Below are 16,134 nucleotides of genomic sequence, written 5' to 3'. Positions count from 1 at the left end.
GCTGTGTTCTCAGCTGGCCAGGATCGCAGACAGTAAGGATCACGTGTTTCCTGTCAACGACGGCTTTCAGGCCCTGCAGGGGATCATCCACTCCGTGAGTAGAGCGCTTCCTCTGAGACTGGATACTCGGGCACTTTCTGCCCCCTGCTCTGCTGTACATACCCCAGCTCCAGCTCACTAAGGCTGGTTGTTCTTCTGCTTGAGTTGTCATTCCTTTATATATTTCTGTGTCTGTCGTGGTCCACTTCTCTCTCTTGCCTTTTACACGGGCTTCTTTTCTCATTCTCCTGGGCCAGTTCTTGACCCTCCGATGGAAATTAAAAATGGAAGGGAACCCTGCTCTGGCAGCGAGCCAAACTTCAGGCGTTTCTCATACTGGAAGGACTGCGGCTGAGGCTGTGCCCTTGATCGACCTCAGCTTTCCCAGTTGAGACCGAATGCAAGGTGCCTTCAGGGCACTGCAGCCTCCCTTATCCTGTACCATTTGGCCATCAGAGATACTTTCGATCAGTGATTTTCTACCTTGGCTGCCCATTGGCAGTTATCTGGAATAGGATTTTTAAGATCTTCCTGGGTGACTTTAATGGGACTACTGCGTTATTAGACCTATGATCCCCAAATATGAGGGATTTTTTTTTGAATGTTAAACTCTTATTTATTTAATGAACAGAAATTGCCTGTAGTTACAACATGGATTATTTTTTTTTCTTGTGGCTTATTTTTTAAAAATTGAAGTACAGTTATTTACAATGTTGTGTTCGTTTTAGATAGATAGATAAATGATAGATAGATAGATAGATAGATAGATAGATAGATAGATAGATAATAGATTTTTCAGATTCTTTTCCCTTATAGGCTATTACAAAATATCATATATGGTTCCCTGTGCTATATAGTTGGCCCTTGTTGGTTATCTATTTTACATACAGTGGTGTATATCTTCATCCCAAACTCCTGATTTATCCCTCTCCCAACCTTTCCCTTTTGGTAACCATACATTTGTTTTCTATGTCTGTGAGTTTATTTCTGTTTGTAAATACGTTCATATGTATCATTTTTTAGATTGCACATATAAGTGATATCATATCATATCATTTTTTTGGTTGCACATATAAGTGATATCATATCATATTTGTCTTTCACTGTCTGACTTCACTTAGTATGATAACCTCTAGATCCATCCATGTTGCTACAAATGGCATTATTTCATTTTTTCATAGTTGAGTAATATTCCATTGCAAAATAGGAGCGCTTCCATATTCTCCAGGGTTTGCACAGTAACCAGCCCTCTTTTCCATCCCAGCCTGTTTTTTCTTCACATCACCCCTTTTCGATCAGTGAACAGGACACTGGCTTCCAGGGCCTCTCTTTTCCACCTTCCATCTCCAGGCTACGTCCTTGGTCCAGCTAGACTATGGGAGGATGCTAGGCTTTGAAGCCTCAGCCAGAAGGCCTGTGTGTGTGCTGCTGCTGAAATAAAGTCCACAGGTGCTGAGCCTCCACCTTTAGGTTTGGGGACCAGGCAGACAGCCAGTGGTTTCTCCAATTGAAGCTCACCAGACTTCAGACTCAGGCTTCAGGATGCAGATTCAGAGCTCAGAGGATCACTGTTCCCTTAAGATGTCAGTGGGGTCTTGATCTGGGGGTTACCCACCAGGGACTCAAGATCTGCCCATCTCCCATAGACTGACCTAGGAACCCTCCAACCTGGACGTGCCTCATGTTTCCTTTCCCTCCCTCCACGGATGCTAAGAACCTCAGCAGAGTGCAAAGTAACCCCAGCAAAGTGAGAAGAACTTTGGAGCAGGTAGCCCAGTGTTTAAAGGCTGGCCCAACAACTTATTATTTACACATCCTTGGATGAGGGGTTTCACTTGGTTCCTTATTCGCATAAGGGATTAAGGATAAGATACATATCATAGGCTTGTTTGAGGATGACAAGAGATAACACTAGTAAAAATACCTAATATTTTTCTAGGCATATAACCCGAACTCAAGGCATGAATTATTTCCTCTTCCATGTCCCTTCATAATCATATGAGAAGCATGAATGCCAGCTTCCTCCTGATCCTCTGAATTTTCCTGAATATACATAAAAATCACCAGGGAATCTTGTTTGCAATACCCATTCCCAGGCCCTATTCCCAAGAGCCTCTACCACAATCAATATGGGATAGAGCCTAGGAATCTGCATCGTTAAAATCTGCACTTTTTCATTAGTGCCCCAGGTGTACTTTCACTTGATACATGTGACCTTAAGTTTTCAGTACTGTGAAAAATAATTCCATCCCAAGTGGGAATCCCTACCCTAAGATGAACATATGATAATCATCTTCTTTAAGATGTATTTGCAAGGAACAGAGACCCACTTAAACTAATTTAACCAGAGCGTGGAAACTGTTGAAAAGATAGAGAGTATCATTCTCATGGGTGGATCCCCAGGTGAGGGACCCCTGCTGTCAGTACCTTCTGGGGTCAGCATGGCATACTTGACAGTATAAGCAACAAGAAGTGTAATAACCATGTAAAACAACCCCCACATAGTGATTTAGGTAGATGATTAATAGCAGGATTTGGACCTGATCATATGTCCTATGGGCTGTTCTGGACTGGAGCCTACACGGGAAGCTGAAGTAGATCTGGAAGACAAAGGAGGGGTGTTGGGTAGCTCCTGAGAAGAGATGACCTCAGTCCCAAGGCTGGAAAAGAGCCAAGTGTATTTTGGTTTTGGGGGTTTTTTTGCTTTTTTTTTTTTTTTTTGGTCTTTTTGCCTTTTCTAGGGCTGCTCCCACGGCATATGGAGGTTCTCAGGCTAGGGGTCGAATCGGAGCTGTAGCCGCCAGCCTACACCACAGCCACAGCAATGCAGGATCCGAGCCACGTCCATGACCTACACCACAGCTCACGGCAACACCAGATCCTTAACCCACTGAGTGATGCCAGGGATCAAACCCACAACCTCATGGTTCCGAGTCGGATTTGTTAACCACTGCGCCACGACGGGAACTCCAAGCCAAGTGTATTTTGAAGACAATAATAATAATAATACCTGTTTGCCTGGTGGGAGAGCTTGGATAAAGGAGTATGGGATAATGGGAAATAAGCCAAGACATTGGGTTGGAAGCAGGCTGACAAGCTTTGATGGAATTTTCACTCCAACTTAGTGTAATCACTGAAATATTTTAAACATCTAACAAGTTATATTTAAGAAGAGAATCTGATGGCAGCGTCCATGATTATAGAAGAGGGACTGGGAAGGCCCAGAGGCAGGAACCCAATCCTGAGGCTACTGCAGAAGGGCTGTCTTCAATGGCTAGATTCTGAAAAGGGACAACTCTTACCCATTCAAAGGTTCTCATGAGCCACGTGCCACATCATGCAAGAGCTGGTTCCTACCCAAATAATTTGAGGATTTCTATCAGCATAAATTGCTGTTATCCTTTAATATTTCAACCTTAGTAACTCACAGAGCTCGACATGAGCCCAGATATTTGTAAAGTTCTCCCCACCCTCAAGTGGAAGTCACTCCAAAGATGCTTCAGAAATCTTGGTGGAACAGTCCTTCAAAAAGGGGGGAAAAAAAACCAATTTGAGACTCCAAACTTTTAGCTGAATGATAACATTTTTGTGAGCTTTTATCTGGGAGTTATGTTAGTGGTTTTGATACTTCCAGTATTTAAAACCCATGTCTACTGCAGTTGTTAATTTGTTTGCTTGGACAGAAAAAACAGGAACAAGCACAGCATGGCTCATCTTTCTCAAGTCAGACAGAAGTAATTAAGGCCTGAAAGTTGGCTAATGAATTTTAAGAAGTATGTTCATGTCTCCTCCTGGATACTGAAAACTCTCATTCCCCACCCTCCTCATCTGAAGCATCTCTTCCAGCATGTTCCCATGGAGGCTGTTTTGTGGCTGGTTATTTTCTCATAATAAAAAAGGACTGGGCTTAATTATCCAAAATAAGAGTGTACAGCAGCTTTCAAAAGCTCAAATGGTTCATGAAGTTCTTCATCCATAGTGAAGATAATAACCCATAGGGTTTTTTTTTAATTGAGCTATAATTGATTTGCAATATTAGTTTCAGGTGTACAGCGTATTGACTCAATATTTTATAGATAATACTCCATTTAAAACTCCATTTAAAGTTCCCATCTTGGCTAACAAACCCGCCTAGGAACCATAGGGTTGTGGGTTTGATCCCTGGCCTCGCTCAGTGGGTTAAGGATCCGGCGTTGCCATGAGCTGTGGTGTAGGTCACAGATGTGGCTCGGATCCTGCATTGTTGTGGCTCTGGGGTAGGCCAGTGGCTACAGCTCCGATTTGACCCCTAGCCTGGGAACCTCCATATGCTGCAGATGTGGCCCTAAAAAGCAAAAAAATAAAATTAAAAAAATTAAATATTGGCTATATTTCCTATGCTGTACAATCTGTCCTTGTAGCTGATTTATTTTACACATAGTAATTTGTACCTCTTAATAGTGACCTTATTTTTAAATCCCAAATCAAGATGCAAGGGCTAAAATTTATTCATTTCTCTAATGCTCATTGAAAACTTCTTATGCTAAGACTCTGACCATTTGGTTAAAGGTAAGCAGATGGAGACCCTGTCCTGGTAGAGCTTATAATCTACTGGGAAGGACACATAAAAACAAGTCAGTAAACAAATATGTTTAATTTAAATTGTGATAAATGGTATATAGGAAGTAACATACTACTGAGATTAAAAGTAAAGCAGAAATGAATATGATTAGTATTCATGAGGACACAGGTTCAATCCCTGGCCCTGCTCAGTGACTTAAGGATCCAGCATTGCCGTGAGCTGTGGTGTAGGTCACAAATGTGGCTCGGATCTGGCATTGCTGTGGCTGTGGCATAGGCTGGTGGCTACAGCTCTGATTGGACCCCTAGTATGAGAAACTCCATATGCTACAGGTGCAGCCCTAAAAAAACAAACAAACAAACAAAAGTGTAGAGGTTGACAAAGAACTCAGCCTCCTTTGAAGAGATAACCTGAAGGTTGAGATGGAGTTATTCATCAGAAGAGCAAGGATGGCAGAGTAGAGCCCTTAAGATGGTGTATAACAGAATGAAAGAAGAGCCATGTTTAGGGTGCAGAGTGACAGAAGATGAAGGAAGAAGCAAGCAATGGCTAAATCCTGCGGATTCTTGAAAGCCATGGTATTTTACTGTAAGGAGAGTAGGAAACCATAGCCAGATATGAAGTCTGAGAATGGAAGAAGTATGCTTGCATTCAAGACTCTCAGGAGGTCTAGAGATCATGGTGTTTTATCATGGCCCTGAAAAGCAAAAAAGGTAAAAATCATAACAGCCTGGTGAGAGAAATATTCCCATTTTACAGATGAAGAAACTTAGGCTCGGATAGTCTGCCCAAGAGCACACAGCTCTAAGACAGCAGAGTTGGAACCGAGTTCCAAGACTCTAGAACCCAGGCTTTCTCCCTCCTCTATTTCCTTAAGAAGGCAAAAATAAAAAAAGACACCATTTAGTGAGATGGACTGGGATTTGGGGGTTAGTAGATGCAAACTATTCCATTTAGAAGGGATAAACAATGAGGTTCTACTGTACAGCACAGGGCACTGTAGTCAGTCTCTTGGGAGAGACCGTGATAGAAAACAATATAAGAAAGGGAATGTCTGGGTCACTTTGCTGTACAGCAGAAATTGGCACAACATTGTAAATCAACTATACTCTTAATTTTTAAAATTCAAAAAAAAAAACAAAGAAAAAGCACCATTTAGTGACTTCTTAGGTGTTAGATACTGTGAAAATCATTTTACATGGTTATCTCATCAAACTCTCACGAGCACCATTTTCATGTAGATATTGTGACTCCCTCCACAGAAGCAGATACTCTAAGGACAGAGAAATTCGCTCCCTTGTCCAAGGTCCCTTGACCAAGCAGTGGGCCATGATCCAGAATAGACTCAGTTCTATCTCTAAAGCCCAGAACGAGATGACAACAGTGCTGCACTGAATGATAGAGTGGGTGGGCCAGGAAGCAGCTCCTTTTCGGAGAAGGGGACACTGAGGACCAAAAACATGCAATGACTCGACACAGTTCACACAGCTACAGCTAAAGCAAGACTGGAACCAGGGTGGGCTCTCTGACCTGAGTGCACCATGGTGGGCGGCAGAGCTCTTTGCCATTTCACCATTAGGCGGAGAACACCTCCGAATATCTCAGTTTCTACTCCATGGATGAAATTGCATCATCATGAGATGCTGACAGCTTGACACAGGCAGAAAGGAACGTCTTCCTTACACACCTGCTCAGGATTGTACCTCTGAAGACAGAATTCCTTCTTGTGTGTGCAGAATTCAGTTGATAAAATTGGAAGGCAACATCTGGAGGGTTGGAAGGTTGTAGCCCTTTAAACCAGTCACACTGTAAAGGAAGAAACTATTCCTTTGCCTTTTCTTACTGTGGCTTCCTTGGGGAATTTCCATTGACCACAACTGGTGAATGTCACGCCAGCCCTCAAGCGAAAACATGAAGCAAAGGTCCAGCGAGGCTCCTGGGTCTTTGTTTGCCTTTTCAAAAGTGCTGCAGGCAGTGAAATGGGAACCTGCATGAAAGCTGGGTTTGGGTAACACTGAAATGGGTGTGCAGCTTCGAATCCCAACACTTGGCCGGGTTGCCCGGATGCCCGCTTCTCCTCCCAGCTTGTCCCCAATTCACGTGCCATCAAGGGCGGTGCCTGGAACCAAGCACACTATCTCTGAGAAGAAGAACCCAGTCACCAGCACCAAACCATCTCCCTCTAGGAGCATTTCCCTAGGATAAATATTTAAGCCTGCGCTGGGCTTCCTATTAATGTGAGGGTGAGTCAGCGCCTAGAGCTTTCTGCCTGCCTGATCAACAATAAACAAGTATTGAGCAAACACGACTATATTTGCAAGGATTTCTTGCAAGTCTTGGCATGAACATGTCTGTTATCAAGGAAGTTGTAAGATTACTGAAACTGAGGAATTAACCCATTCCATGGTGTATATTTATTTATTTTATTTATGGAAACCATATCCTGTACTGATTTCTCCCTCCCACTCATAAAGGTGAAATAAATGGAGCCCTTGATTCGGCCCAGCTCATAAGGAAGCTTCCACAAAAGGCCAAGTCCATCTTCCTGGCCACCTGCTTTCCCAAGACCCCACAAGGAACTGCTGGGGGGGTGGGGGGGAGAGGGTTTCCTGCAATCAGAAATCCGCATCACACTCCCATAGTCCTGGAAAGTATCTGACTACTGAACCAACTGTTCTTCCAGGACTAGCAGAGGAGAGGCCTTTTTCTGCGGCAGCTGTTCTCTTAAATCAGCCGTGTTTACGATTAGAAGTAATGCCCTCTCCTCCTTTGCCTCATCTGAATGCTGTCTCCAGTTCTGTCTCAACCTCAAGGCTCTGCCGCAAGCCTCCCCTCCCCTCAGAACCTGCTCTGGTCTCCCCTTCACCTTGAACTCTCCCTGCCTGGAACTCCAGTGGCACTAATTGTTGCCACCACTTGAAGGGCACTTGCGTCTTTTTCATGCTCTAGGCCATTTCACCTGGTCAGATGTTAATTGTGCAGCCACAGAGACCACCTCCTTTGTTGTATTTCCCGTTGTGTCCAGTGCTGTGCTGTATGCATGTATTTGTTGTAAAGCAGCTCAAAGGACTACAGAGCATCCATGACCTACGCTCCCACCCGAAGCAGGCGGTTTTGTGGCTCTGTTTCTTATAAAATCCAGTCCTTCCCCCACTCTCTCTTCCAAGACTGTAACTCTAAAAGAGGGCATTTTGAGCTCCATTCACATTAGCAGGCCTGGAAGCAAAAATAGAATCAATTGTAGTTTCAGTGGTGAACAAAAACCTTTTTTTTAAAAAAAAAAAAAAAATCACTTGCCTCAGCAGTCATTAATTAGACTCAGACTTTGCAGACATTCAGACCAGGCATCTCAACTAAGCTATGATTTCTCTTTGGCTTATTAAAGGGTCCAGATGTAATAGAAATTCCCATGGTTTGAAGAGGCTACAAAGATTGCAGAGGGGCTTGTTCCGTTAATCCTCAGGTCAGCCCCACACCCCTCCAGCTCCTCCTTCTGTATCTAGGAATCTGTTAAGACTCACTGTAAAAGCAGTAGCAGAATTTGGAACAGAAGTCCAGTGAAACAATGCAGGGTTCAGCGCCCAAAGAGGCCCACTGACTTGGCCAGGATTCAGGAGCTCAACAAGCTCATCTTACTAAAAAAAAAAACTGGTCTTGGAGTTCACAGTTATCTGAGCTTTCCTTCTGAAAACAGAATAGAAAAGTGGTTTCATGAGGGGAAAAAATTAATGTCCTCGATTTCAGAATCTTGTTGGACCTATGCTCCTTCACACCAGACTTTTCATTGAGTGAAACTAACTGAGGGAAGAGTAGCATTTACTTAGGTGAGTTGGGTCCCCTGCCCCAGAGAAAAGCTTTTGTCTGTTTTGAGGATGAGCTTTATTATCTAAAATTCAGTAACCCCTTAAAAAATGTCTTGTTGGGAGTATTTATTTAGTAAGATATATGATTATACATAAAGTCATATACGAATCCCAAAAAGATGTGTCTGTAAAAGCAAATTTTTCTTTTAAATTCAGATTTTGCAGAACTGATATGAATCTAGGCTAAGGGTCATAGTTAACAATAAGTATGTGTCTTAATTTTAAGTGTGGGGTGGAATTTTCTTAGGAAAGGTGACCATCTTTTTTTTTTCCAACATTTTATTAGAGCTCCAATGGTTTCACAGTTCATGGGGGCAACATTGGCAGTCAGTCCTGAAAGCATGGATGTGCCAGTTGTGTGTCCCAAGCTGCCTGGCCGTTTCTAACAGCAATTGTCTCCAGCCAGTCTGCATTCTCCCATCAGTTGTAAAAGTATATCGGCCCTTCTCTGGGAGCCTGAGAACAAACCCCAAACATAGACTTCTTCATGTTTCCCAAGTAAAGGGGTCGAGGCCATTGACAAAGCAGACCAATCTAGATCTTAGTCATGAGGACATGACACACCTACAACACTATTGTTTAAAAAGATGGAGGGGAGTTCCCATCATGGCTCAGTGGAAATGAATCTGACTAGTATCCATGAGGACGCGGGTTCAATCCCTGGCCTTGCTCACTGGGTTAAGGATCCGGCCTTGTTGTGAGCTGTGGTTTGGGTCACAGATGCAGCTCGGATATGGCCTTGCTGTGGCTGTGGCCTAGAAGAACAAGTACAGCTCCGATTCAACCCCTAGCCTGGGAACTTCCATATGCTGCAGATGTGGCCCTTAAAAGACCAAAAAATAAAACAAAATAACATGATAAATTTGGTGAAATAGACCTCCTGGGAAGGCAGACCCCAAAGATGGTCATGTTTCCTAAAAAGGAGGTGTTACAAGATGCCAAACATAGCCTTGTATCCCAAAGACCCTAAGGTTATATTTTCAGGAAAAAGAAAGACCAATACATAATATATTACAAAGCCAGTTAACAAAGCCAGGCAGAAAAGGTGTCACTCGTTTATTTAATAAATGTATATATTTAATGCCTACTATCTGCCAAGTTAGGCATTGTGGGTCTATAGTGGTGTGTAAAAACAAATTAATCCTTGCCTTCAAAGAGTTTATAACCTAAGGAATAAGATAGACGATGACCAATCAAAGAGATAAATATATAATTATCGACCACAATAAGTCCTCTGAAAGATGATCATTTATACTCAAATGCGAATAAATACAGAAATATTTCATTGGTAAAATCACCAGGATTTAGGTGGCAAAATCCATACTGGATTTGGAGGGTGACAGGGAGAGTGAGGTTAAGGAAAACTGCTAGGTTTTTGTCTAGGAGAACTAGACAGATGTAATCAGTCAACAAATCGTTAACCACCCATGAGCCAGCCTACTTCAAGCTCCAGATGCCTTAGAAGCAGAATGTGCCCTTCATGATGAATGAGACACCAAGGAATATGCTCTCTAGTTGTGTGGAAGGAAGAAAAAGTCCCCTCTACCTGGAATGGATAAAGGAGACTGGTCTTTTATTAACACACACACAATATCCTCCAACAGGAAATGGTCAAGTAAATAAAGATTGAGTGTTTATTGGGGAGGAGGAGGCAGAGCAATTAGAGGGGAAAAAAGTAGGTTTGCCTGTGGTAAGGAAGGGATTCCTAATAAACCTATGCAAATATTCACAATTCTTTAAGGATTCTTGAGATGTCTTTGCTTAAGCTCTGAACTTCATCGAAAAGGACTTTAGGGTTTTAGAATCCAAAAAGAAATAAATAAACAAAGTCTTATACATAACCTGGACTGGTCCACAGTGGATTTCACTTTAAATCTGTTAAATAGCTCTTATTACTTGGCAGGATTCGTGTACACCTGCTGCCTCTTTTATTCCCCCAACAAGCTAATGAGGTGTGCAAAAGTATCACTACCAGTAAAACACACACATTTGTAATGTTCTTTATGGATTTCAAAGATTTTACCAAAGATATTATCTGGTATTAATATTGAGATTATTACCAAAGATTTTATATCTTCTTTTTGAAATCTGCCCCTAAGGTAGCCAGTAAATATTATGAGCCATCTTTCAGGAGTTTTCAGCAAATAAAATTAAGCAAGAGGCTAGCGGCAGGTGATGGGCTGGAAGCACACATGACCTACCATCTTGGTCCCAGAGCAGCAGCCGTAGTAGCAGTAATAACAAAAGTAATGGTAACAGCTACCACTGTTGGAAAATGGATTATGTGTCAGACATTCTGCTACATGTTTTACTACTAGGTTTCCTACTTTACTGCTAGGTATACTCCTGGGTTTCCTACTTTACTACTAGGTTGCTCTGAGCACACTTCTTATTTTCATGAAAGGCACTTGGCTGGTGGCCCCAGTATTGTTAAATAACTATCTATTGACTAATTGCATCAATCAAGTTCTATTTAAAAAAAACCCAAACTATTGCTGGTTTTCTTTGATCTTACTCTCTTCCTCACTCTCTAATCCAGTATGAATTTTAGCATCTAAATTCTATTGATTTTGCAAATGAAGTATCTCTGTGTTCATGTCTATTACTCATTTTACCATCAGACAGCCTTTGAGGTCAGAGTTTTTCTTATTTTCATTTTACAGAAAAAGAAACTGAGATTCAGAAGTTGAATAACTTGCGTGGCCAGTAAGTGGTGGGGCTTGGATTTAAACATAAATCTATTCAGAGTCCAGATCCATTTTTTCTGTCTCCAGAGCCCAAGTTCTTAAGAACGAAACTACCATTAGTTGAGGACTTCTAGGACTGTGCTATGGACTGTGCCTACAATATCTCACTTAATCTTCCCAACTCAACAAGCGTATACAGTAGGAACTATTTTTTTTTTCTTTTTTTTTCTTGGTCTGCACCCGTGGTATATAAAAGTTCCCAGGCCAGGGATCAAACCCATGCCACAGCAACAACCCGAGCCACTGCAGTGACAACACCAAATCTTTAATCCACTGCACTATAAGAGAACTCCATCAGGTACTATTCTTATCCTGCTGTTACAGATATGGGAACAGAGACTCAGTGGGGTTATAGAACTTGCCCAAGGTCATACTGCCCATGACTGAGTTGACCCAAGCAGTCTGATTCCAGATTCCAAAATATTAGGATATTAACCTGTTCCCCAAAATTGGGGTTCAGATAATAAGTGAAAGGATTTGTCAAGGACCATAGGTCAGGTAAGTACAGGACTAGGGCCAGGATCAAGACCCAGGTCCTCACATTGGATTTTGCTTGAGGCATATGGTAGTCTTAGCCCAGTCTCCATTAGAGTCAGTTATCCTCTCACCTCTGACATCATGCTGACCCTGTGTGAATTCTTTCCACTCCATCTAGTGATTTCTCTTCAGCCCTTCCCCAATGTTATGTCTATACTTCCTGCATGGCTACCATGGCCCCGGGTTGGGGAGAGACCCTCTGCCTCCCCACCCCCGGCCAGTCTCCAGTCCCTAAGCTGATCTGCTGTCTGCTGAAGTTCAGACAGACTGATTACTATACAGTCTGGGCTGGTAAAAGCCAAGGGAAGCCCCCAAATCCACTCTGTGCCACTGTGACTTCCTACCTTTTGAAACCAGACATTTCAAACTAATAGAAGCCACAGTCCCAGACGAATCTGCCCATCCCCCTCACTGATAAAATTTGACTTTATTGGCTGCAATGTATCCCTTCCAGATGTTTTAAGTTAAGATTGGGAAAGCTATGTTTTTACTGGATTGAATCACAGCACTTGGCTGACATTTTTTGGCCTTTTATTCACTCCTTAGATTTATCAGCTAATTGCAGACACTTTGAGAGAATAAAACAGCATGTGTTTATTATGACCAAACCTGCAAGTGTGTCTTTGTGGTCAAAGATTCATGGGTGTTTCATTTACCGACCCCTGGTTAAGTATTAGAGTCGGTTCAAAAACATTGGTTCAAAGTCAGGAACTTAACATGGGTGAAAATTTCATTGATGTGTTTTGATGGAGTTTGGGGAATGGAGACAGGATAGATTCAATGGCTCAATTTCTATGTTTGGGCTGTTGAAACCTTTAGTTGTGGATGATAAAATGATTTATAAAAGGAGACAGGGGAATTTTATTTAAACCATAAAAAATGGCTTTGTGTTGTTCTAATGTCACTATTTAATAATTTTCTCCATGTGGGTTAAGTCTATTTCTTCCAATGGGGCTGCTTTGGAGACTTACGCCTGCAGACAGGTTGAAGGGGATGGCTGCCTCCCTGAGTCATGGCAACAAGTCACTAAGGTAGCCCCTCAGGCAGGAAGAGCCCCATGGCAGCAAACTGGGGGGGAGGGGGAGTGCACAGCTCATCACAGTTCAGGTAGGGCACTTGTCATCCGTGTTATGAGTGAATGGCAAGATCTGGATGTGGATCTTGGCAAGCCCCAGTCTTAGGATGTCGCCACATCTAAAGGACTGATTGACCACAGGGAAGGGGAGGATGGAAAAGTCAGAAGAGAAATATGCCCAGGATAGATCCTTAGGGTGCCTGATCCCAATTCAGAATGTCAGTGAAGGGCTCAAAAGTGATACCAGGTCCCCAGGGCCAGGTGTGCAAAGACCACTGATTCTAACAGAGATGGACATGGACTTGGGAAGTCTGATGCACGACTATCTTCCCGCAGTGGAGCAGGCTTGGCGACTAGCATGGAACTGAGGCTGCACATGTATTTAGGATGGATGGAGGTGGCTGGGTAAGCCAGGAGGAGAGGAAACAAGGCAAATGCTGACCCCCCCAAAAAAAAAAAAAAGAGAGAAAGAAATTGTTTTCTACTTGTGGAATCAGGTAGAAGCTGAAAACACGTAGAGAAATCAAAGTATAAAAATGCCTTTAAATTGTACAAAGTCAGAATGAACTTCAGGAAATGTAGATGAAAATCTGAATTTTAGAATTATTAAAAAATAAAGAGAAAAGAAATACAGCTGCTCTCTGTAGCCACAGGTTCTGCATCCATAGATTTAACCAACCGGGGATCAAAAATATTTGAAAAAAATTCCAGGAAGTTCCAAAAACCAACTTGAAATTGCTGTGCCTAGAGAATATTTATATAGCATTCACATTGTATTATGTATTTTAAGTAATCTAGAGATAGTTTAAAGTATATAGAAGAATATGTGTAGGTTATATGCAAATACTAGGATAGTTTGTATAGGGACTTGAGCACCCTCAGGTTTTGGTATCCATGGGGGCCTGGACCACTTATCTGCAGGAGAACTGTGCTGCTTCTTATGACTCTCGGTTATATAGCGTTACCTGAAACACTTGGTTATGAGGGAGTCTGCTTCAGTGAATACATTTGAATGTTTTGTCATCTGTACATCAGAGAACAATTTTCTGAAGCATGTTCATTTTCTTTCACAATGCTTCTCTATGAGGACGCCTAGATTTCTCTCTGGAATGGGTAAATATTATCTCTTCTGAGAAACCGGCTTGTTTTTATTCTTCACATTGAGAATTTCATAAATACTGTCTGTCCTTCTCATTTTCTACTAGAAAGCTTAGAACTAAATTCATGAGCCACCCCTAGCAAGGGAATACACTTCTCCCAGTGTATTTTTTCTATGCTCTTCTCACTCCTCACTTCATCTTCCCCTTATTTTCCCTTTAATCCTGTTCCTCCCCTTTTGTAATTTATCATATCTTGTCCTTTATGTAATTTATCATATCTTGTATTTGATTGTAGCTTGCAGTGTGTTACCACTTAAGCTGGAACAAAGAAAGCATATATAAATAAATACACCCATGCAAATAAATGGGTGTTCCCAAGGCTAAAAGATGCTTTTTTTAATAGATGGCACATTTTGCTTCACTATTGGTTCCTTTAACAGATGCCCCTTTCATAAATAGAGAAATGGTTTCCTTCAGCCTTCTGGTCCCTCTCAATTTCCAGATTAAGTAAGGCCCAAATAAAGATACTGCACTTCCTTGGTAAATCAACTCAATGTCTTTCACTTATTTAAAATGCTTGGTCAAAATTGTAGAATCAGCATGCAATCAGAGGTGGGATTTATAGACGGAGAAAACCTTAAACCCTACCAGTCAGAAACCCTGCTTTCACCAGAGGAAGCCTTCCTTATTAATTCCCTGTATGACCATGGGGTCCTCCAGACTCTCCACTCAACCCTACAAGACTTATTTGGAGGGAAGACTGCATTCCCTTTGAAGTAAGGCTTTGGAGATGCTTCTGAAGAGTCAGGCACAACCAGCAGCCTTTGAAGCCCTCCCTCTCTTGAGACATCTTTTCACTTCTTTAACTAAAAGGGAACTCTGAATAAACTGAACATGCATCTCCTCTGGAGGGCTGGCCATCTCCATCCTACTTCTCCAGCTTTGTCTATTATCACTCTTTTTTCAACTTTTCAGAATCATTTTGTTCCAGCTGAAGAGGTCTATGCCACTCCCTGCCTGGACCTGAACCTTCCCCTTACTTCCACCTCCCCACTTGACTGAGATCTACCCTTAGCACCCACCTCTTCCAGGAAACCCTTCCCAATGTACCTGTCCTCTATGATGGGTCCTGTTAATTCTGTAGCTCCTACTGTCTGCCCCTTCACCCTGGCACCTACCACATAGGACTGGCCTTTGTTATTTATCTTTTCAAGAGTAGGTCCCATATCCCCAACTAGATAGTAAATTTCTCCATAGCTAGCACTGGCATATCATAGACTTAATAAATGCCTGAAGAAAGAACAAGTCAATGAATAACTCCTATGGCTTTAGGGACAGCCGCAAGCATCTAACATAGTGCTGGATCCTTAAACATTTGACGTTAACAATACCTGTAAAAATACACACACACACACACACACACACACACACACACACACACGCCCACCACTTACCCACTACAACATATTGTCCTTGAGCCTTCCTGTCTTGGTAGCTAAAAGCAAACCCCACATTTCTGTTTTAACAAAATAATCTGTGCTTTGACTTTTTGATTTCCTCTCCTCCTAGATTTTGAAGAAGTCCTGCATCGAAATTCTAGCAGCTGAACCATCCACCATATGCGCAGGAGGTAAACTGAAATTAAGTGCTAATTGCTCTCATACAAAGGATGAGATTTTGAATTCAAGTCATTTGTTTGCTTCATCAGTAGAGAAGAAGCGGGGGCAGGAAAGGGAGGGGGGAAAGAGGAGGAGAAATGGCGAAATAAATTTGCTTCTAGGGAAAAAAAGGGAATAAAGAAGCAACATGTCAAGTGTTTGAAAGTTTGGAGAAGCCCGTCCAATTCTCTCCTTTCATGGGAACTAATTATGAGAATATTGCAGAAATACTGGCTTCCTACATATCACCACCAATACCTGTCTCTGGATACAAGTGGAGTCTAACCTTTCATCCTCATGGCAGCCCTACACAGCCATCCCAGTGAGCATAGGCCACCTCTGAAATGTTGATGTGTTTAATTGATGTTGAACTTTTCTTCATAATTAATATATTGATCTCAATTGCTCCCTCTACCCGTCCTCATTAAATGTTGATAGGCAACTCAAATGGTCCCAGTAAAGGGCCATTATAATTTGGTCATTAATAGATCAATCCTCTATACATACAAAAAATCCTCCTTCTTGGAGTCACAATATTTTCTCTAGCTGATCAA

The 16,134-nt window shown here is 42.1% G+C and overlaps 1 protein-coding gene across 1 annotated transcript in view; it reads left to right on the top strand.

The window, feature by feature from the left end:
- ANTXR1 (anthrax toxin receptor 1) overlaps positions 1 to 16,134 on the top strand; it is a 240,636-nt gene that overhangs the window by 63,136 nt on the left and 161,366 nt on the right. The window contains exons 8-9 of the mRNA XM_003125066.6: positions 14 to 94; positions 15,492 to 15,552. Coding sequence (XP_003125114.3) covers positions 14 to 94; positions 15,492 to 15,552 — 142 coding nt within the window. The remainder of the gene's footprint in view (positions 1 to 13; positions 95 to 15,491; positions 15,553 to 16,134) is intronic.

This window comes from Sus scrofa, chromosome 3 (assembly GCF_000003025.6).
Source record: "Sus scrofa isolate TJ Tabasco breed Duroc chromosome 3, Sscrofa11.1, whole genome shotgun sequence".
NCBI classification, from domain to species: domain Eukaryota; kingdom Metazoa; phylum Chordata; class Mammalia; order Artiodactyla; family Suidae; genus Sus; species Sus scrofa.
This window is presented reverse-complemented; position numbering and strand designations above follow the sequence as displayed.